The following is a 23392-nucleotide window of genomic DNA, read 5'->3' on the forward strand; positions in this document are numbered from 1 at the left end:
GTGTATTAATACCAGTTTCAAACTGAAATTATATTAGGGATGTTTCATATTCTGAACCCATTTATTGGCCTAATTCCTGTCCTATACTGTAGTATCAAACAATGTAAACTATAAATTGGCGTCTTTAGCCCTAAGCCTTATAAATTCTAATTTAATTAGGATCTTTCTGAAGTAGTAAAAGTCTGCTAAAGGAGCTGCTAAATTTTTACTGTGATGATGAATGAAATTCTGTTAAAAGTGAAAAGAAAACTATAGAGATAAATTAATGAAACCAAAAGTTGGTTCTTCAGAAAGGTCAACAAAATTGACAAGCCTTTAGCTAGATGAACCCAGAAAAAAAGAGAGAACCAGAGAAAAAAAAAAAAAGAACCCAGAAAAAAACCCTCAAATTACTAAAATGAAAAATGAAAGTATGGGGCTTCCCTGGTGGCGCAGTGGTTGAGAGTCCACCTGCCGATGCAGGGTACATGGGTTCGTGCCCCGGTCCGGAAAGATCCCACATGCTGCAGTGCGGCTGGGCCTGTGGGCCATGGCCGCTGAGCCTGCGCATCCGGAGCCTGTGCTCCGCAATGGGAGAGGCCACAGCAGTGAGAGGCCCGCATACCGCAAAAACAAAAACAAAAATGAAAGTATGGATATTACTATTATTCTATAAAATAAAAAGGATTAAAAGATGGTACTATGAACAATTGCACACCAACATATTGGATAATCTAATGAAATAGCCAAATTCCTAGAAACACAAAACCTACCAAGACTAAATCACAAAGAACAGAAAATCTGAAATGACATATAACTAATAAGGAGATTGAATCAAAAAATGAAAATCTCCTGACAGAGAAGAGCCCTAGATCTGAGGAATTCTACCAAGTATTTGAAGAAGAACTAACACCAATAGTTCCCAAACTTTTACCAAAAAATTAAAGAGCAGGGAATACTTTGTAACTTATTTTTCTATGTGTCCAGCATTACCCTGATACCAAAGCCAGACAAAGACACTGCAAGACAAAACTACAGACCACTATCACTTATAAACATTGATGCAAAAATCTTCAACAAAATACTAGCCAACTGAATTCAGCAGCATATTAAAAGAATTACACACCATGACCAAGTGGGTTCCAAGGATGGTTCAGCAAATGAAAATCAACCAATGCAGTATACCATATTAACTGAATGAAGGCTGGGGGCGGGGTGGGGAGGTAACCTGATCATCATAATTGAACACAACAACCTATTAAGATTTTTTGTTTTTACATTCATAAAACTAGGAATAGAAGGAAACTACATCAACACAATAAAATCCATATATGAAGAACCCACATTGAGCTTCATGCTCAATGGTGAAACACTGAAAGCTTTTCCTCTAAGATTAAGAACAAGGTGAGGATGCCCACTTTTACCACTTCTATTTAACATGGTACTGGAAATTCTAACAAGAGCAATTATACAAGAAAAAAAAATAAAAGCCATCCAAATTGGAAAGGAAGAAGTAAAATTATCTCTGAAAATGACATGATCTTATATGTATAAAACCCTAACACCTGAAACTAACACATTGTTAATCAACTACCCTCTAATGTAAAAAAGTTAAAAAAAAAAAACCTTAAAGATTCCACACATGTTCAAAAACAAAACCAAAAAAAAACCTGTTAGAACTAATAAATGAATTCAGGTAAAGTAGCAGGACACAAAGTCAGTGCACAAAAATCAGTTGCATTTCTATACACTAACAATGAACAATCTGAAAAGGAAATTACAAAAGCAATTTCATCTACAATAGCATTAAAAAATAAAATACTTAGAAATTAACTTAATCAAGGAGGTGAAAGTCTTGTACTATGAAAAGTACAAAGCATTGCTGAAAGAAATTACAGATGACATAACTAAATTAAAACACATTTATGTTCATGGATTGGAAAACTTAATATTGTTAAAATGTCAGTACTACCCAAAGTGATCTACAAATTCGATGTAATTATCCTATCAAAACCCAAATGTCATTTTTGCAGAACTAGAAAACCCCATCCTGAAATTCATATGGAACCTCAGAGGACCCGGAATAGTCAAAACAGTCTTGAAAAAGAACAAAACTGTAAGAGTCACACTTCATGACTTCAAAACTTACTGCAAAGCTACAGTAATCAAAACAGTGTGGTGCTGGCATACAGACAGACACATAGGCCAGTGGAATAGAGAGCCCAGGAATAAGTCCTTGCATATATGATCAAACGATTTTTGACAAGGGTGCCAAGTCCATGGAGAAAGGACAGTCTTTTCAAAAATGGTGCTGGACTGAATGAAGTTGGACTCTTACCTAAGACCATAAACAAAAATTAACACAAAACGGATCAAAGACCTAAGAGCTATAAAACTCTAAAACTCTTAGAAGAAAACATTGAGGGAAAGCTTTATGACTTTGGTTTTGGCGATGATTTCTTAGGACACCAAAGGGGCCAGCCAAGGGAGCTTTCTCAGTCCCAGCCCCACCTCCAAGACACTCCATTGCCCAGGTATGCCTGCTATAAACTGCACACCCAAGAGGGAAGGGGCCACAGAGCCAGAGATGCCAGACCCATTTAAAGTCAACACCTTTAAGGAGGCAAAGGATGAAGACTAAAACCACAAAAGAGATTGAAGAAGGTGTGGGGTGAGACTGCCAAGATTCTGCATCTCAGCAAGCTCCCAGGTGTTGCCCATTGACAGGTCTATGGGCAGAACTTTGAACAACACTGAAAACAGCTGTTAAGCTGTGGAAGCTACTCTAATCAAATGATTAGTGCCCCTTGGCATCTTCCAGGATCACAGGCCCCCTGTGATGTATACAACAGAAACATACATCCCAGAGCAGTGACATGCTGATCTTGTCCTCACAGACAGCGGGAAGAAAGTTACTGGAACAGTTCACTTTTTCCAGAGAGAGAATGTGGTATTTCCAAGAAAAGAGTCAATGCTGAGGGCTTCCCTGGTGGTGCAGTGGTTGAGAATCTGCCTGCTAATGCACAGGACATGGGTTTGAGCCCTGGTCTGGAAGGATCCCACATGCCACGGAGCAACTAGGCCCATGAACCACAACTACTGAGTCTGCGCGTCTGGAGCCTGTGCTCCGAAACGAGAGGCCTGCGCACTGCGATGAAGAGTGGCCCCCGCTTGCCACAACTAGAGAAAGCCCTTGCACAGAAACGAAGACCCAACACAGCAAAATTAAATAAATCAATTAATAAACTCCTACCCCCAACATCTTCTTAAAAAAATCATAGAGACAGACAGTAGTAGCATGGTAGTTGCCAGAGCTTGGAATGAGAGGAGATGGGGAGTTATGTTTAATGGGTACAGAGTTTCAGTTTTATGAGTTACGGCTGTGGATTGTGCTGATGGTGACACAACATTATGAATGTATTTAATACTACTGAACTGCACACTTAAAAATGGTTAAGATGGTAAATTTCCTGTGTATTTTTCCACAGTAAAAAAAAATTGAGAAGGAGACTTGGCTTGGGCTAGGCTAAAATCTAAATATATGTAACCTGCTTAATCTAAATATATGTAACCTGCTTAATCCAGGGTCAAAAAATAAAGAAAAAAAATGGGGCTAGAAAAATGAAAGGCATGCTTTAAATGATTAAATTCATTTTAAAAATAATTTATTCTTATTTAATGCCAAACTTGTATTTTCTGCTTTGTTGTTGTGTGTGCATGTGTATATGGTAGATTTTCTGGTATTTATTATGTAATTTCGGTTCTTTGCTATTTGAAATGAAATAATAAGTGGTTTTTGTTGAATAATGCCACTTTGACAGTTTATAGTTTACTTATGTAGCAGTGTATTAGTTTTCTGTTGGTGCGTCGACTATTACCACAAACTTAGAGGCTTAAAACAATGCCCAGTTATCAGCTTACAGTTATGTAGATTAGAAGTTAGTTGAGCTCAGCTGAGTTCTGTTTAGGGTTTCTCAAGGCTGAAATCCAAGGGATTGGCCAGGCTGGGCCCCTGTCTGAAAACTCTGGGGAAGAATTTGTCTTTGCGCTCATTCCGACAACAACGGTACCTCAGCGTTTTGCAGCTGGAGGTCTGAGGTCCATGTTTCCTGGCTGACTGTCGGCTGGGGGCCACTCTGTGCCCCCGGAGGCTGCCTGTAGGCCTCTTCATCTGCCCCCTCCATCTTCAAAGCCAGCTGTGCAGTGTCAGGTCCTTCTCACCCTTTGAATCTAATCTGCCGCCCCACTGCCAACAGAAGAATGCTCTCAGCTTTTAAAGGGCTCACTTGATTGATCCCTTCCTCACAGCTGAATTATCTGTATGTTAAGATCAACTGATTTGGGACTTTAATTACATCTGCCGAGTCCCTTCACAACATTCTTTAGATTGGAGTTCGATCAAATTACCAGAGGAGGGGCCTGTTATGAGGCCATCTTTAGAATTCTCTCTCTCACAAGTAGTATTTGACTCACAAGAAGATTTTTTATAGATGTGTGATATAAAATACACAGGACTAAGATTCTAAAGATCTTGGGTTCTGTTTGACTATTTAGTAACTCTGATACTGGACTATAAGGCTCTTGAGACCAACAATTGTGTCTTATTCATCTTTATAGGCCTAGTGCCTGGCACAGAGTCTGGCTTACAGCAGGAACTTAGAACATATTAAGTTACACTGAGATAATTTTACCCCTCTTTGATTTTTCTTTTTTTAATCTTCCTTCATCAAAGTTTTCTTATGAATTAAAACTGAGACGGTTAATGCATGTGTAAGTCATTGAAAATTCTAAAACATTACAGTAAGGACAATATACAGCCTCCCCAAACTCCCCCGCCGCCCCGACTTTTTTTTATTTTTTTAATTTTTTTTATTTATTTATTTTTTAAAACATTTTATAGTCAACATTTTATTCTATTATATTAGATTTCTCTTTTCCATAAAAACATATATTTTTTAAATTATAACTTTGGAACAGCTGTGAATATCAATGTAAGCATCATCCTCCTATAATTTACATCCCTGATTCCGACTTTTTTTTAAATCTACCCTTTCACTGAACCTTTTCAAGAACCTTGAGAACTAATACACACAATATTAACTTTTATACCGGTAAAAGTAAACTGAAATAACTTGACCAGGGTCACCTATTCGTAAGAAGCAAAGCCAGAAACTTAAATCCAGTCCTACATGTGAATGCAGCTTTTACTTGTCCGTTAATCATCTCTCTTATTTTTAAAAAAACTTTTAAGAGAAAGTGCTGTGCCCTTGTTATGTAGAATTATAAGGGATTAAAGCAGAGGACTGGAGTAAATCGTAAATTCTTTTCTGCTGCCTTAGAACTCATTTAGTCATGTGCATTTTGCTCATATTCATCTATTGATTTTTCTCCGATTTTTTTTTCCTGTAAACCCTTACTCTATGTAACATAACTTCTTTTAATTCTATTTTTAGTTGCGAGTAACAGAAATCCTCTTGAATAAATTAAAGAAGTGAGTAAATAGAGAAGACAGAACCAACATGTAAAAGCTCTCAGGCAGTAATGCTGTGTGCATTTGTGCATGCATCTGTACCATTTTCTTCTCTGTAAGAAACAGAAGATCATTTTTCTTTTTTTTTTCTATTTTCATTTTGTTGTTGTTACTGCTGATTTTTAATGTTGGATAATCCAGGGTAAAAATTCCCAAGAATATAGTGCTTCTTATCTCAAGGACTTTGGCCTCAAAATGGGGGACAACACCCTGTTACTGTAGATTCTCATTTCTGTTGGTCTACAAGGAAGGCTTTTTCGGATGTTAGAATGAAATGGTACTTTTTTTCATATGTGAAGCATACTAATCTAGGTATTAAGGACTTTGTTTTATGTTTGATACCAAACTGGCTCCCTAGTGTTGAGTATAAATGATAGATACCTGGACCTGGTACTGTTTGGGGTTGGTGTTAAACAAGTAGATTAGAAGGAGGTGGAAGGAAAGAAAACCTATCTGGCTTCGGTTCACAGGGACTTCAGCTGCTTTCCCAAGCCAAAGCCTGGTATCACAGACTAGAGCTACTCACCCCATTGGGTTCCCCATTTGCGTGATTGATGATCTGGTGGTCAAGCTGAACATACATATTAGAACCTTGCCCACTTTTCTTCATTTCTGCTTCATTGCCTTACCCTAGATTAGGCAAGTAGGATTCCGTGCTAGTAACCTGGGGGTGTACTATGAAGTACAGTGCTGAAAAGGCTCAGTAGAGAGGTGGTTGTACTCTGACTCAATGGGCATTTGAAACATTCTCCTTAGTAAGTTTGGAACTTTGCTGAGCACAGCCACTTAAAATTCCTCAGGACTTTTGTGGGGTTTTTTTTTTCCCCTAACCTTGGCTAAAGTGTAATATGTTATAGAATACCAAAGAAGTGTATTTTATTTTGCTACTGTCTAAGAAGTTATCTTATAAATTCAGTTTAGCTCAATTAACACAGAAATTGTGGCTATTTGCTCACTTAAAGAACATGCCAACCCACAGAAGGATTTTAGAGAATCTTCTGCAAGTGTGCTTTTGGGAGGAATCAGTACTTCTTTACTTGAAACCAACTTTGATTTCCTCATTTTCCATTCTTTGTGCAGTTAGTTTCTCTGTGGTTTAGGATTATGAACTAAGAAGCAATCTTTCTGTTTCAGTATGAAATTTAATACAAATCTTTCTTGTGTATTCAGCGGCCACTGCAGTCATTTGGACAGACAGGAAAAAGGTCTAAGGTATAGTAAATATTTCGTGCTGGCATGCCAAGGGCCTTCATGCTTGATGAATCTTTGTTTTCATAGAGCACTGCATTCAGTTTAGTTTTGTCATATTTTCTTTGGGGCAGAAAGCTTATTTTGTTTTATTTGGGGTTTTTGTCTTGCCTAGTCGCTTTTGTGCACTGCTTTTATATCTTTAATGGTTCTTCATCTGTAGAGAAAATGGCTTTCTCATCATTCTTTGGGTTTTGAGATTGGAGTTATTCCCATTCTTGCTATTGCTATTATTTCCAAAACTGCAGTTATTGTTTTCCCTCATAACAAAAGGTTTTAATGGTATTTAATGATACATTTAACTTGCACATTTCAGCTATGTCTGTACATGGCAGAAACTATTATAAAGAAACTTAAGAAACTCTAGGGGGCTTTTGGATATGCCCTAGATTTACGGAATGTAGTGTTAATTTTAAATACTTTTCTTTAGTCAAGCTCAAAGTTAAAGCTAGTTCGGAGCCTTGCAGTGTGTGAAGAATCTCCACCACCCCCTACAGCAGAGATATCACAGGAGAACCAGGTAAAAAAAAACAAAAACAATAAGCAAAAAAAAAAAAAAAAGAAAAGAAAATTAATTATTTAAAGATATGGAAAAAACCTGCTTCCTGGAGAAAATTTTTTCACAATGTTAAATAAAATTTGGATGTGCATGTGTTATATATGTTTTTACTAAGTGAAACTACCAAGTCCAAGGCTTAGTGCAATGATTTCTCACTGGAAAAACTTAGAGATCATATAATTAACTGAGAATATGGCTTTAAGGGATTATAAGTTGTTATGGAAAAGTTATATTAAAGTAGTACTTCCAGTTAATGTGATTGTGATGAAATTTACCCTTGAATTTGCCCAAATTTGATTTTGGCTTTTAGAAATTTGTCAAACACCTCTTGAGTGTGAAGAGGAGACTACCTAAGACTTCTGCTTACATATCATTTTACTTAACCTGAATGCGTGGTGAAGTCAGTTTTCATATTAGCGTGTCTCTAATAGTTGTCTAATATTTCTAATTGCTCTTCTGTCTATGTTTGCAAAGTATAGAACTCCCAAGGCTCAAGCAAATAGTTTGGTTTTTTGCTTTTTATATTCTTTTTAATGCTATGACTTTACTTTTCTGTTAATCTCAGTTATGGATTGATCTTTGTCTTAGGCTACATTTGGACATTTACATATAATTATTTTTGGACCCTCTACCAGTGTTTATCAATGTGATAACTTTGGCTGTTTGTGGCTTGTTCTACTTTTTAAGAGTTTGAATAACCTAAAATCCCTCTGTATTCCAACAATTAGTTTCCAAAGAATTGAGGCAATTTTGTGGTTAAGACACATGACTGAATAAAGGAAAAGAGAAAAAAAGCCATGACAGGTTGTATGTCTTTTTTTTTAATGCTAATTGTACGTTTGTTAATTCAAGCAAAGACTGTTACGCTTTGCCTTGATTTAGAAGATGATGACATCAAAAGCCTACTATCGATACTGAAGATAGTTGTCACATATTTAGAATGTGTTCTGTTTTTAAAAGCACTACAACTCTGTCTCTGAATTATAAGAAAAGGACTTTTTTGATAGATTATTTATTGTCAGTGCACTTAATATCAGGTTCCTTTGAAATTTGTTCAAGTGTCAAGCAACATAGGGTTCAAAATTCACTTTTGATTTTTAAAAGTTCTTCTGTACATTCAGAGTAAAGAATGCACCTGTTCAGGGTGGAGCAGTTGGCAATGTAATGTTTTTTGAAAATTAACTTCTTCGTTTTGTTGACCAAAATGTTACACCATCTTAGCCTCATGGAACAATTATCGAAGGAGATAGAGGAAATGAGAAGGGTCAGGCATTCATAAGACTGTTAGTCCAGAAAAGGTGCCTTTTTTGAGAAAAACTGTAACAAACATGATCTTTGGTTTTATTTGGTACATTTCACCTATCTGAAAAATTATTGTGGGAGGCAGAAGGGGGGAGAGAGGGTTCTTACAGTACTGCATAAATTTGTCTAGTGAAAATTTATGAGAAAAAATTAATATAAGGAGTATATGTTGTATATTAATGTATATATTGTTCAAAACAGCTGAGTTACAGCATTTGGATAATGAATAAGGTGGTTATGCCAGAGTTCAGTTATTCCACGTAATATAGTCTTTCTCAATTTCTCTTGGATACAGTTAACTTTTCCTTTTGAGATAATAACCTATTATTACCCTCTCTGAACAAAAGATATTCTTTTTAATAGAAAGTCTTTTTCCCAGTCTTGAGTTAACTAAATTGTACCTGACTGGGAATTGGAAAATAAAGTTATTTCTTGTAAAATGTACTAGTATCTAATCCTTGATGGCAGAGATACTTTCCAACTAATAATGCTTGCTTCAGAATGTGATTTTTGAGGAATTAATCTGGAATAAAACTCATTTTTCGAAAGGTTGAGAGGCAATTAAAAGAGAGATGTCATTTGTGTCTGATGAGAGCTAATGAGAGGGAAGTGACCTCAATAAATGATGTCAATTACAAAGTGAAGAGTAAAGGAATTACAGCTACCTATGGAGATATTGCTCTCATTTGAGTTATTTATAGTCAGGAGAGTTCGTGTGTAAGGACTTAGGCATTTAAAATATGTCTTGTTTATTTGCTACTGAAAACAAGGGCTCAGTACCAACTGAAGACAAGCCTCAGTACATTATGCATACTGGATTTTTAAATACAGTTCATCTTGATAAATAGTTTAATATCTGTAATTAAAATGTGACTTTAGAAAGAGAATTTGGAAATGAAATCTGATAGTCATTATAAGTGCCTTTTAGTGAAGTTCTAAATGTGAAATCTTTTCTTCCAACCTGGATTTTATAGATTATCCTAGAGTAACAGCAATAGAGAAGCTGTAAGTCAGGAGAACTTCTAAATATTCTACTTCTGAAACATAGTTCTGGGATTCATTTTTAAATATCTATTTTACAGTTAAAAATGAGGAAAGTGGATTAGAAAATGAGTCATAATGAGAAAAATGACTGGTTGATGAACGTATGACATTGATTAACGTGTGTGGTTTGGCAAACAAGACAAAGGAGGACTTAAAGCAGGTGTTCATTATTTTAGTGGAAATTGCCAGTGCATAGCTTTTGTCCTATATCCTGAGCACAACTTTGAACTGGGATGGAATGGGAAGCAGAGTTGAAAAAAGATGAAAATAGCAGTCAGCAACCGCATAGGAAAAAATATGTATGTATTTGATCTGAAATTCTTCTGCCAAATACTATTTTGAAAAAAATTATGTGGGGAGAAAATGTGTAATAGAAATCTTGGTGGCTGCAAGTTTAAGAATCCTGAAATTTATATCTTCTTCAATATTGACTTATCGCACCTACCGTCACCACCAACCCTCTCCTAGAAAAGCGAAGTAATTGATTAATATTTTTCATCTCTAAAGAACAACTGTATACAGTAACTTAGCCTGCAAATAGATTGTACCTTTATCTTTAGTAGAAATGGTCTGGAAGTTAGTCTGCCTTTCTTTATAAGTTTGCCTGAATAAACAGAGCTATGTGATTTTTATCTATTTGAGCTATATGAATTAATTTCCAGTAATTCCTTTGGGTTCTGAAATTGCATATAATGACATTGTTTCAAAAATAAAATGTAGACATAGTTCTCCTTTTCAGTCTTAGAGAATATGGTTACTTTACAAGTAAATATTACATATCACTAAGGAAAACAATTTTGTTTGAAATCTTTCTGAAACAACTTTGTGGTGATTGAAGGAGGAACAGTGATAGTAGGCTCAAATAGGAAATAACCAAAGTGGGGGATTTGGTTTTGGAAAGTTTTTATTTACAGTTTTATATGGAAAGAAAATGAAGAAATATGAATTTATAATGGACACTCAAAGTATTTTTTGATGTGTTGACCTGACTCTCATATGTTCCTATTGTCATGATTGATGATAATTGTCATACTTTTGCTTGACCGTGGCCTCTCAATTGCAAAAAAAAATAGGTTAAAAAGACCTTTGTTCTGTCCTCCAAGGGGTTTACAAGTAGATTCATTTAAACTATTCTTTAAAAAACATTTATTTTCTCTAAGATAATTTTCAGGATATGTTTCAATTGATAAATTCAACTCAAAGCCTTAATTTTAACATTTTTTATCGAGTTGATTAAAACGGTAAAAATATCTTAAGTTGTATTCTAGTTTGACGAATCTAATTGGATAAAATAAAAATCTTTTTCTCCATACAATTTTGTATTACTCCAAAAAATACAAATGTGAGGTATTAACTGAATCACTTTATATTTTCACTTAATAACTGATTTTACCTTCCAACAGGAGAAAATTCAGATCCAGTTAACACAATCATTTGAAAAAGAGGAGAAGCCCTCAAAAGATGAAGCAGAAAAAGAAAAAGCCAGTGATAAGTTGCCCAGAAAAATGTTATCAAGAGGTTTGCAATTTATTTCTGTGTTTTTTAAACAAAATTTTAGTTTTACTGTCGATAATTCCATCCTTTACCCCTTGAATAATTTTACATAGTGTATTTCTATTAAAAATGATCTCGAACAGACCGAAGGGATGATACTGTTCTGGGCAAAATGGCATAAGGCAGTTCTGAACATCAGTAAGATGCTTTAGCCAAAAAACTGCAACACATGCAAAAGTCACCAAGGAAGATAACTGTCATGATCACTTATTGGTCTGTCTCTTGTATTGAAATAATGGAATCACTATAATTTGACTACTGATTCCACTAAAAATATATAGATTTTTAAATTCCTTATGATACAGAGAGCTGATGCCAAAATGTTCAGTATCCAGTAAGAATATTCTTGGAAACCTAGAATGTTTGTCTTTTATAATAAATTTTAAGGGACTTCATCATATATCATTACAAGTCTATAAAAATGCTTTTTTAATTTATAGACCCAATTATGTTGACCAGTTTTATAAACAGCATAAGGGTATTACATTTAAGGGGAAGAAATAAACATGAATGTTGTAAAGAAACATTTTGAAAGCGAGCTTTTTGTGATAGACCCGATCAAATCTAATTAAATATTCTTTCAGAGCTACAGTTCCTGCCTATCTCCAAATTATTGCCTGCACTTATATTTGTAACTGAACTAAGCAGACTCAATTTGCTTCAAATGTAGTTAATTGTCTAAATCATTCTGATTTTTTGCTTGAGACATTTTTGAATATGAGGATTGTGGTGAGTATATAAAAGGATCTTTAAGAATTCAGAACAAATTAAACTGGCACATTTGAGAGATAAATTTTTTTAAGAATGTACATAGACATACAGTTACGTAAATCCATGTCATGCTCATTATATGGGAGTAGCAAAATTGTGGTCATCTGAATTCATCATAAATTCCATTTTCCTACTTTGTCAGGTTTTTTTCAATGTGGGGCATCTCATTTTATTTTAATATACATCATGTGTAAAGGGAAAGGGATTTGTTTCAAACAACTTTATACTGGGTTTTTGTGTTGTTGTTTTTTAGATTCCAGTCAAGAATACACTGATTCAACTGGCATAGATCTACATGAATTTTTAGTAAATACATTAAAAAACAATCCCAGGTAAAAATTAAATTTATAAGGTTTACATTGCTTCTAGAGTACCATAATTTTGTTATATATGTTTTCATTACTGAGTTAGAATAAGATTAAAATATTTAAAGTACACCAGAAACATTTTAGTTTCTTAGGGCTAAGATGTTGTTGGCCTCTATATGCACATGTATAAATATCTTTTTGCATTATGTATATCACCATGATATAAAGATAATTCATACTCTGTAGAAATTTGGGGAAATACAGAATCACCAAGCTATTTTGACTCTTAATTGAGATGAAGAGTTATCATTAATCATGGAATAGGAGAGAGAGAAATATACCTCGTGATAAAGCACTCAACCAGATAACTTAGTGTATTCACTTCTAACAAGTTTTTGGACTTAATTGAATGCAGAATTTTTGTTTGTTCTTGCTTAGTTTATAAACCTCCAACCCAAAGATTTTTAAGGTGCTTATTTGAGTCACAACTTTAACTAATTGTGAAGTCCTTTGTTTTGCCAAGGTACTAGATAAATAGGTTCAGCTTTTTGGCAGGTCACAACCCCAGTGAGGCAGTCTCCCCACAGAGAGGTTTATCCACAAAATATCTGACCAACATGTTCATGGGGTAGAAGACTTGAAGGTTAAGAACCCCTCCTCCAGGTGTTAGCTTCCCAGAGTGGTAGTAAAAATTCGTGAAATCTTCAGTTCATTGGGTAGGTGCATATGAAAGAAAACAAACAACTCTCTTTAGTATCATTGAACCTTATCTCATGTCTTGCTTCAAGATACACCTTTAATTTCATTCAGGATTTATTGTTTCAGTACCATCTTGATTTCCTATTTTACGTTTAACATAAACCCCAAAAGGGGTCCAACCAAAATGAAAAGTGGTCTCCTTGCAGTATGGGCTGAAGATGTATAAGTGTGAGGTGAGGAAGAAGACAGTCAGCTCTGCAAACTTATTCCTCAGTGGTCCCAACTGAAAGATGAATTCATTAGTCCATTGAACAGGCATTTCTTGGGTATATATCATGTGCTACGCATTGTGCTAAACATTGTAGATATTAAGATGAGCAAAATATAATCTCTGACCCTAAAATAGTCACTGTCTGTGTGCTAGAAAGAAAACCCCACGATATGTAATTAAAATAGAATAGATGTTGTAAAAGAAGTTTTTCAGGGTGCTTTAAAAGCACAGGGAGGGGATCCCAACCTCTGAAAGGATATGGGAAGGCTTCACTGAAAAGATAATTCCTGAGCTGAGTCTTGAATTCAGAGTGCTTTAAACTGGAACATGAGCAGCACGAGGGAGACAAGAGCATCGCCAGGGCACGGTCGTACGAGATAGAGGTGGCATATCCAAGCAAAGACGAGATTGTACACTCTGGCTGTAGCAGGGAGGCATGTGGCAAGTGATTCTAGAAAATGAGGCGGAGGGCATTGTTGAGGAATGAAGGCAGATTATGCAGTTGTCCTCAACCTAGGATAGTACCAACACACTGGGGTGGTGAATGAGTAAGGAGTGCTACCGGTAAACTAGGGATGCAATGATTGACGAAAAATAGTCTTACTTGAGATGCCAGTAGTTCATCATTTGAGAAATACTGAGTATGGCATGCTACATTGAGGAGTCATGACAGAATTTTCAAAAGGGTGATGCTATAATGAGATTTATGTTTTAGAAAGATTACTTTGTTGGTGAGGGGCCAAGATCCTAAGCAAGGACTGTGGGTTGACGAACATAGAGAAGAATAGAGAGGAGAGGACACGTTCAAAAGACATCTCAGAAGTACTGTGGCAGGACTTGGTAATTATTTGGATATGGAAGAGTAGTGGCACGTTGGAGCAGAACAGAACAGCTGCTAGATTTCTGGCTGGACTGACAGCTAGTCCCATTAACAGGGGAAGTAAATAAGGGCAAGCCTGAATGGAGTATGTTCTGTTATAAATAAGTATAGTTTGAGGTGCCTGATGGAAAGCCACAGTGAGATGAAGTGTGTCGGCAGTTAAAAGGCTCTGGTTTTCAGGTAAATGAGCCTGGCTGCTGTTATCGGCAGCCATCAGTCTTCAGTAGAGGTGACTCTTGCTTTGTATGAGTTTACCCAGGGAGATGTAATAAATGACAAGGACAAAATTCTGTGGAAAGACAACGTGTTAAGGGTAGATGTGAAGCAAGAGACCATGGGTGTTAAAGATTGCAAAAGAATCATGAGAACGCTTGTATTAGAAGTCAGCCAATTGGCGACAGTATCGTGAAAGGTAAAATGAAACAATCCATTAGATTGAGGAACTGGGAAGTTGTTGGCTATTTTAACAAACCATTTCACTTGCGGTAGGATGGTGGAAACTAGAACTCAATAGATTAAGGAATGGGAGCATGGTAGAAAATACATAGCTAGTTTGTGTAAAACAAGATGGGATCTTAAACAGGCAGAAGTTTTCTTTCTTCTGAACCTGTAGGAGAGACATCAATAGGGACAAAGATAGAAATCTATATTTATACATTCCAAAATATTTTTATTTTGTGCAATTCTCTTGTTTTCCTCTACAAATGAAAAAGTTTTAAAGTTATCTGCATACATGTTTTTAAAGTGTACAATTTAATGGTTTTTAGTATATTCACAGATACGTGCAACCATCACTACAATCAATTTTAGAACTTTTTCATCACCCCAGAAAGAAACCCTGAACCCTTTTGCTATTACCTCTCTCTGCCCTGAACCCTAATCTAGTTTGTCTCTACAGATTTCCTTGTTTTGGATATCTCATGTGAATGAAATCATATGTATGTGGTCTTTCGTGATTGGCTTCATTCACTTAGGATAATATTTTCAAGGTTCATCCATGTTGTGTAGCATGTATTACAACTTTAATCCTTCTGTGTATGCATTTTTATTTGAATAAATATATAGGTGAATCATTCATGTAATGGCTAATGAATAAGTTATCACTAATGTCAGTGTGGATTAGAAAGTTGTAGCTAATGTTAAATTTTATGAGAAACAAAATTTGCCTAATTGATGGCTCAGTGTTCTCTCAATGAAACACACAATTAATTGCCAGATATACGTGGCACACAATTAGTAATAAGTCTGGCAAATTTCCATTAGAGCTTTCAAGATTGAATGTTGCTTAGAGATTTCTTCTAAATGTTAAGCAGATTTACTTTTAGTGATACTAATATTTAGCTAACGTTTTATTTCACATTTTTTCTTCAGATCATTAATCTTTTATCTTGTTCTCATCCCAATGAATAAACTTAACCTTAGGTGTTAAATAACAGTTTATCTGGAATTCCTGTTTCAAGAAATATTATCGGAAAACTATAATAACTAGTCATTACTAGATTAGAACCCGAGAACCTGAAGTTGTCCAAGATAGAGATTACACTCACTCACATGGTTTTTATACCTGTTTTTGTATTGATTTTATACCCATTTTGTGTAAATTCCACAGTGTACTAAAGAAACATGGACAATATAGGCAACTATATTACGTCGCTAATGGAAGGGAGCAGCCCCATGGATAAATCCTGAGAATGGATATTGTAAAAGTAAACTGTATTGTTCTGGGGAATATCGTACAATTGCTGTGTTTGCAATATTTTCTAAAATTACTTTTACTGGAGGTAATGTTTAAATAATCTTATTTCTTGCCTGTTGCAGATATTTGACCCAGGTCATGTGGAACATTGGGAAGGGGGTGGTCAGATGGAAGCATTGTTGCTTTCTTCTTTTTTATTTGCCACTTGTATACCAGCTGCACACGCTTTCTCTAAAGTCAGTTCTGGTATAATGACTAGAACACTGGTAACTAAAAGATTCTTGCCCCTTCATTTTCACTTTAGGTAGTAGTTTACTGGTCAGTTTCATTGAGATCTTTGTTTTTATTATTTCTTTAATAAATAGACAGCATTTACTGGTCTATTTTTAAAGGTTATATGATAAGTTCAATGTGTGCCTACTTTTAGGTTCATGCACTAATAAACCTTATGCCTTAAGAAAAGGAATTTGTGGATCTGTTAGTTTGATGTATGTAATACTTCTATAAAGGATTATTAATTTTTAACTTATGGCCATTACCAAAATATCTAACCTTGATTTCAGATTTGAAAATTTGGAAACTCGGACCAAGCTATAGATATATCATGTACATATACATACATAGTATCATATACATACATACATGTATCATATACATACATAGCTATATGATACAGGCAGGAAGTGTAAATCTTGAGAACTTAGGAAAGCTGTTTTCCTAACAAGTTCTACTTTTTACTAACTGAAAATTTTGTAAACTAAGCACGGGAATTTATTTAAATAAATGGCCCAGGTAATAATAGAAAATCCTCTGCAATCCATAGATCTACATGCGAAAAGAAAAAAAAATAAAAACCTGAATTTGTATCAATAGCTAGTAAAATTGTTAGATTTTGTTTACTTTCATGGAGACAACGGAAATTTGTTTTCAATGCCAGTTCATTCACTGAAGAACATTTCACATATCTTAGGCCTGCTGTTGAGCTCAAACAGAGGAAACGAGTTTAAATGCACTGTTTCATGAATGCTGAATAAGTTGCCTGCCTCAGATTCCTTTTTTTTTCCCCTGCAACAAGTATATAAAATACATTAGGAAAGTTACTGAAAATTATATCATCTCAAGACAAATTGACCCCCAAAAAATTAGAAGAAAAGAGGGTCTTATAGTTAAGTAAATAAGTCCTTTTTTGGGGAAAACCTTATGAAGTAAAAATTTCCCATCCTCCCCCAAAATTTTAAGGAAAAAAATATTAAAAGACATGGATGAAATAATCTGATTAATTTATTCCACACAAATACATTTGTTGAGCTCCTCTCTATAGTCCACGTAACTATATAATGGTAATTGTGATAAACGCTATTAAAGGTATGAAAGAAACAGGTTCTAAGAAAGAATATAAGAAGCTGTCCTAGGCAAAGGAAACAGCTTGTTCAAGGAACCAGCTTGGCAATTACAGGGATAAGCTAAAATGGTAAGAGTTTTGTGAGTAAGGGGCAGGAAAAGAAGCTAAAGAGATAGATGAAGACCAGATCATGCCCACCTTTTAGGCCACATAACAGGTGTTCAGTTATAACCTATGAGCAGTGAGAAACCTGTGATAAATATTTAACCAAGGCCATGACTTGTGCTCACATGTGTGTTTCTCAAAGATTGTTATGGATGCTCCAGGTAAAACAGATTAGGAGGGAACAAGGGAAGATACAGAGAGATAATACACTACTATTACAGTAGTCAAGTCAGAGATCCTGATTGCTTGGATCCAGGGTAGTGGCAGTAGAAATAGAAGAAAAATAGATTGAAGATAGATAAATTTTGCAATAGTAATTAACTGCATAGGAGGATTTTAAAAAGCACAGTAATGGGCCAAAAATGCTTCTAATACAATATGCCAAGTGAAAGGTAGTGCCACTTGCTGATAATGCAGAATACTAAAGGAGAAACAGGTTTAGGGGCAAAATTGAATGTTGCTAGAATTTGAGTTAAAATGTAATCCTATTTTCAGCTTTGGGTTTGAAATCACCACATAAGCATGTTATTCTCTTGATTTTTTTCAACTGATATAAAAATATGTATGGTTAATATTACTCAGTTTTTTATAAGACTTCTTCCACAATATAGAGAGAAGATCAAACTTAGCTGATGTATAGACTTTCGGGCAACTTAAGCAGGGGGCACTGTTTCCTTTTAAAATTTGAGAGGGATCTACTATATAGTGTTTATTTGGGAGGGAAACATTAACCTCTTGGCCTAGTTTTCTTGATCTACAAAATTTTAGGAACAGAACTGAATGATCTGTAAAGCTACTTCTAGCTTTAAGGTTCTTTGAGGGTTTTTTTTTTTTGTTCCTGTTTTGTTTTGTTTTGTTTTTCCCACATGCGCATGACATTTGCAGTGAGCACAGGAATACTCTCTTGAGCCATGTTCTTGGTGTGTGAGCAAGGAGGTCCTTTGAAAGGGAGTGGTACCAGTAACTTATTTTGTAAGTGTGCTAAATAGGACCCTAGTGGTCTAAAGGAGCACATGCAGGTGTTCCCTAACGTCCTTATTTATTTTACATGTTGGAGGTCTTTGGTTCATTTTGATTTTTTGTGGGAAAAATTCCCAAAGTCTTAGAAATATATAATAGTGATTTTCAGAATGATTTGAAAAGTCCTCTCCTTCTGAATTAGAGTTAGAAATATAGTTCATACTTCTCTGCTATAGTTCCATTTATAGACTAGCATTGGATTCCCCTAGGAGTATTCCCGTTGTTACTGGCATTGCATGTTCTTTAGAGTACTGTTTCTGTGGAGTTCAGGATGATACCAAAGTCATAAGCCTAACTAAAGATGTCTGTTTTCCTGCTACCTCTTAGCTTTATTGAGTAAGGAAGTAAGGACTAATATGCTGTTATAATCCATACATTTGCAGAACAGAATCTAATATAGTAATATTTAGCAGATCAAGATATATCTGTTTTAAGAATGGCCACATGATGATAATTGTTGAAATGGGATGATATTCTCTCTACATTTGTGTATGTGTGAAATTTTCCATAAAATTTTAAAAAGTAATCTTTCTTTTAAAATATTACTTTTTTTTAGAAAGCATGTAAACATTCTAGCATCAAGCTTGTGATGTTCTTCAATATACAGGTTTTTACCCCCCCCCAAAAAAATAGCCCTGTAAATTCAACATTTATGATATGATTAGGTCAGTGTTAAATTTTACATATAAGAGTTTTCATATTTTGTTTCAGGGACAGAATGATGCTGTTGAAATTGGAACAAGAAATTTTAGATTTCATTGGTAATAATGAGTAAGTCCTAACCTTTAACAAGAAAATAAATTGTCATCACAGTTCTTCAAGATTTACTAAATTAGTTTTTCTTCTACTTTTAGGTCTCCACGTAAAAAATTCCCCCCAATGACATCTTACCATAGGATGCTATTACACAGAGTCGCTGCTTACTTTGGATTAGACCACAATGTTGATCAGAGTGGGAAGTCTGTCATAGTAAACAAAACTAGCAATACAAGAATGTAAGTATCAAGAAATGTAGTTATATATTATCTATGTGTGTGATACTACTTTATCTTTCTGTAACACCTTTTATCTCAGGTTTTCCACATGTTTTAGCAGCCTAATTCAGCTTGATTCAGCCTAATTCAGCTTTGTGACAACCTTATGTGACAGGACCAAAAAGTAGATTTAACTCACAAGATGTAAAATGCACCAGTCTGGACTGAAATAAGACAGATGAATGAGGATGGGTTTAAAAAAACCCTCAAAGGTCATAATATCAGTAATGTTTAATAATCATTCTCTTACGGATTTTTAAATTAGTATAATTTAGATACCTGTGGCCAACCTCAGGCAAATTTAAAAGAAAAGAGAGAGCAAACTTTAACACCCTTACATTTAATTAATTTTCTATCAGTTTACTGTCTTTTCCACCTTTGTTTTTGCTCCTTTTCTTCCACAAATCTCAGGACTTACTGGTTAATCCAGTATCACCCATAATGTTTTGTACCCTTCTGGGCTATGTGTAATTGACTGAGGAAGAAATTTTAAGGAGTTAAGAGGAATCATTTGCTTTAAAAAGTGACACCTGTGTAGTATGGTGAAATAGATAATCAGTGCTGATGGGAGCAGAAGGCCCAATGCAGAGGCCTATTTGTGAAGCTAATGCAGTTGAGTTCAGCTAACACTATACTTCGCGGTGGTTTCCTATCAAAAGAATTTTCTATATTAATTTCATATGTGGCGGCAGTGGATCTGTGATAATGAGCAGCAGACAGCTTCAGGTGCCATAAATAATGCTTTTCATTTCATTGTTTTTCTTCCTTCCTTGAAGCTAGACTTCTCAGGGTTCTGTCTATTATGAACCCTTCAGTTTGCACGGTTTATAAACAAATGAATAAATAAATTCACTTATTTCCTTTTTGTTATAATGGCCTTTACCCTTGTAGCTGTCATATTGTTTGCTTGACTAAGTTGGTTTTCTTCCATTTCAAATAGTATTTTGTCAACTAAATAGATATATTGGTGGAAGCTGGTATTTTTAAATGATTGTTACTACAACTAAAATTAAATTAATGAAGACAGATGTCTTTGAAAAGGATCCCATATTTTCGGGGGGATTAAATTTTACCTGCAAATGGGAATCTTATTTAATTTTCCTATGCCTGTCTTTCAGTCTTTTGAAAATATCCTCATCTTTTAGCTTTTTCCTAGTTAGTTATATGATGGCTAAAGTGGGATAGTAACCATAACATATGAGCTGGACTTAAGGTGAACAGAACTCTACTTCATTTAACCAGTACCTTTCAACATTACTCAGAGCTGCTGGATGCCCAAGCATGTGTACATTAGCAGGCATTTTGACTAACATTTCGACTGGTGACTCTCTAAGGTTTTCAATACAGTGTAACCTCAGTTATTTGAATGCTGCAAGTGATGTCAAGGTTCTCTTTATCCAGATAATGAAAAGTTTAGCTAAACACAGATGTTTATGATGTACTTAAAGAAGAATGGATCAATAGCGTAATTATTACTAGACATTTCAGATCATTGAAGTTACACTGTATTCTTATTTTATTTCTTCTGGAATATGAAGAAGGATGTAAATCAGAAAACCTTAGAGATCTGCTCCACAATGAATAAAAACAAACTTGCCTTTTCCTCATAGGCAGATTACCCGCTCCAGCCTTGAACCAGTGGTGTTGTGGATGTCAACAACCCGGTGTCCACTGGGGTGTCTCATTGGAGCGGGAAGTTGGCGATTGCAGGGCAGTAAATTCAGGCATCTATAAAAGACAGAGGTAAGACAGTCTTAAGGTTAGCTGAAATGCCTGCTAATGCTGTTTGGTGTGGGGATCCAGCTGCTCTTAGAAAAGTTGCCAGGCTCTTGGTTAAATCTTATAGTTCATATTGCTATAACCATCTCTTTTTTTTTTTTTTTTTTTTTCTTTTTGCGGTATGCGGGCCTCTCACTGTTGTGGCCTCTCCCGTTGCGGAGCACAGGCTCCGGACGCGCAGGCTCAGCGGCCATGGCTCACGGGCCCAGCCGCTCCGCGGCATATGGGATCCTCCCAGACCGGGGCACGAACCCGCATCCCCTGCATCGGCAGGCGGACTCTCAACCACTGCGCCACCAGGGAGGCCCTATAACCATCTCTTTTTTCACCCAAGTACAAATTCCTTCAATAAGAAAATGTGATTTTGAACAGCTACAGAAATAGTTGATATAAGTAAATGGGGCAATCATGGACAAATAAATAACAACATACTGCCATTGTCAGAACTAAATAGATAATCCTTCAAATTCCTAAAGAAAGCAATCTTTTTCTTACCAGTTTGGTCATGAAATCTTTTTACTCTTTTTATTTTTCTCTTTAGTTCTCTGTATTGCTTTATGTGGAGATGTGCTCTGTTTCACTTATCTAAGTATATTTTAAAATATAGATTTCTTCAGCTTATTTACATAATTCTCATTTTTTATTTTTTATTTTTTTTTTTCGTTTTGCGGTACGCGGGCCTCTCACTGTTGTGGCCTCTCCCGTTGCGGAGCACAGGCTCCGGACATGCAGGCTCAGCAGCCATGGCTCACGGGCCCAGCCACTCCGCGGCACGTGGGATCCTCCCAGACTGGGGCACGAACCCGTGTCCCCTGCATCGGCAGGCGGACTCTCAACCACTGCGCCACCAGGGAAGCCCCCATAGTTCTCATTTTAAAATCTTTTGCATCGGGCTTCCCTGGTGACGCAGTGGTTAAGAATCCACCTGCCGATGCAGGGGACATGGGTTCGAGCCCTGGTCCAGGAAGATCCCACATGCTGCGGAGCAACTAAGTCCGTGCGCCACAACTAGTGAGCCTGAGCTCTAGAGCCCGCGAGCCGCAACTACTGAAGCCCGTGCGCCTAGAGCCCGTGCTCCGCAACAAGAGAAGCCACTGCACCACAACTAAGAGTAGGCCCCGTTCGCCGCAACTAGAGAAAGCCCGCACGCAGCAACGAAGACCCAATGCAGCCAAAAGTAAATAAACAAAATAAATAAACTTATTTTAAAAAATCTTTTGCATCATTTGACAGGAGGTGGATACAGTACTTTACTAAAAATTCACTAGGGTAAAACAAATATTCAGAAGTGTTACTTGATTACTACATATAATGAAATATCTGGTCAAGTTTGCTGAAAATGTCATTACTCAGGTTTATTAGGTTTAGAAATTTATTTAGGGTATTCATAATATATTATGTGACTACATAATATATATTTAAAGTATATGTAAAAAAATTGCTTAGGGGTTCAATTAGCCTTTATTTCCTCTAAATATATTTTTTATATATCACATATTTCAGTTTTATAATAGGATGGTATTACGTCTCAAGAGTGTTGAATGGATTAATTTGTTGAAGCTGAGAGTACATTTCAGAAAGTGAAGTTTTATATAATTGTAAGTTTTCAAGGGCAACAACCTTATGTCTGTCTTCTGGATCTCAGCAGAACTTGCAACATTTCCATAGAGGAAAGACCGGCCAATCAGCCATAAAATATGTTGTTAAGAGTTCATAATCATTACTTTAGGTTGTAACATTAACCTTCAAAAAAGAACTTCTCTTTTTAACCTATTTCAATTAATATAAAACAAAGATGTACCCTGCTGTAATTATGAATTCTTGGTAACTTTATTGCATTTTGAAGTAGTCTCTTAAGCTTTATTAATAAATTCAGCCACAAAATATTTGATTAACACCAAACCAGGTACTATAGGAATGTAACATAAAATACTGTGCTATACTTTTTTCTTTGTCCCAGAATTGTTTCTTAGATTTAGAGGAGGCAATGCAAAGATGATATACAGGCTTTGAGTCTTACATACGGGGCTCCAAGTATGGCTCAGTCATGTATTTGCCCTTTGACCTTGGACCCTTGCTTTAGCCATTTGAACCTCAGTTTTCTCAGTAATATTTATAATAATAACAAACTTCTACTGAGTGTTTACTGTTTTAAGTGCTGGTCATCTATTAATTCATTTCATCTTCACAACAGCCTTATGAAGTAGGTAC

The 23392-nt window shown here is 35.7% G+C and overlaps 1 protein-coding gene across 6 annotated transcripts in view; it reads left to right on the forward strand.

Moving 5' to 3' along the window:
* The window catches only part of R3HDM1 (R3H domain containing 1), a 187082-nt gene that overhangs the window by 87514 nt on the left and 76176 nt on the right, over positions 1-23392 (forward strand). For 5 of the 6 annotated variants that reach the window (XM_060105811.1, XM_060105812.1, XM_060105813.1 and 2 more), the window contains exons 1-3: positions 11108-11180; positions 19080-19139; positions 19223-19363. In XM_060105811.1, the coding sequence (XP_059961794.1) occupies positions 19087-19139; positions 19223-19363 (194 nt within the window). In that variant the 5' untranslated portion in view covers positions 11108-11180; positions 19080-19086. Of the gene's footprint in view, positions 1-6679; positions 6722-7187; positions 7278-11065; positions 11181-12240; positions 12320-19079; positions 19140-19222; positions 19364-23392 lie in introns of those variants that run through there. The other variant, XM_060105816.1, reaches the window with a different exon arrangement.

The sequence above is a fragment of the Mesoplodon densirostris genome, chromosome 8 (assembly GCF_025265405.1).
Source record: "Mesoplodon densirostris isolate mMesDen1 chromosome 8, mMesDen1 primary haplotype, whole genome shotgun sequence".
Taxonomy (NCBI): domain Eukaryota; kingdom Metazoa; phylum Chordata; class Mammalia; order Artiodactyla; family Ziphiidae; genus Mesoplodon; species Mesoplodon densirostris.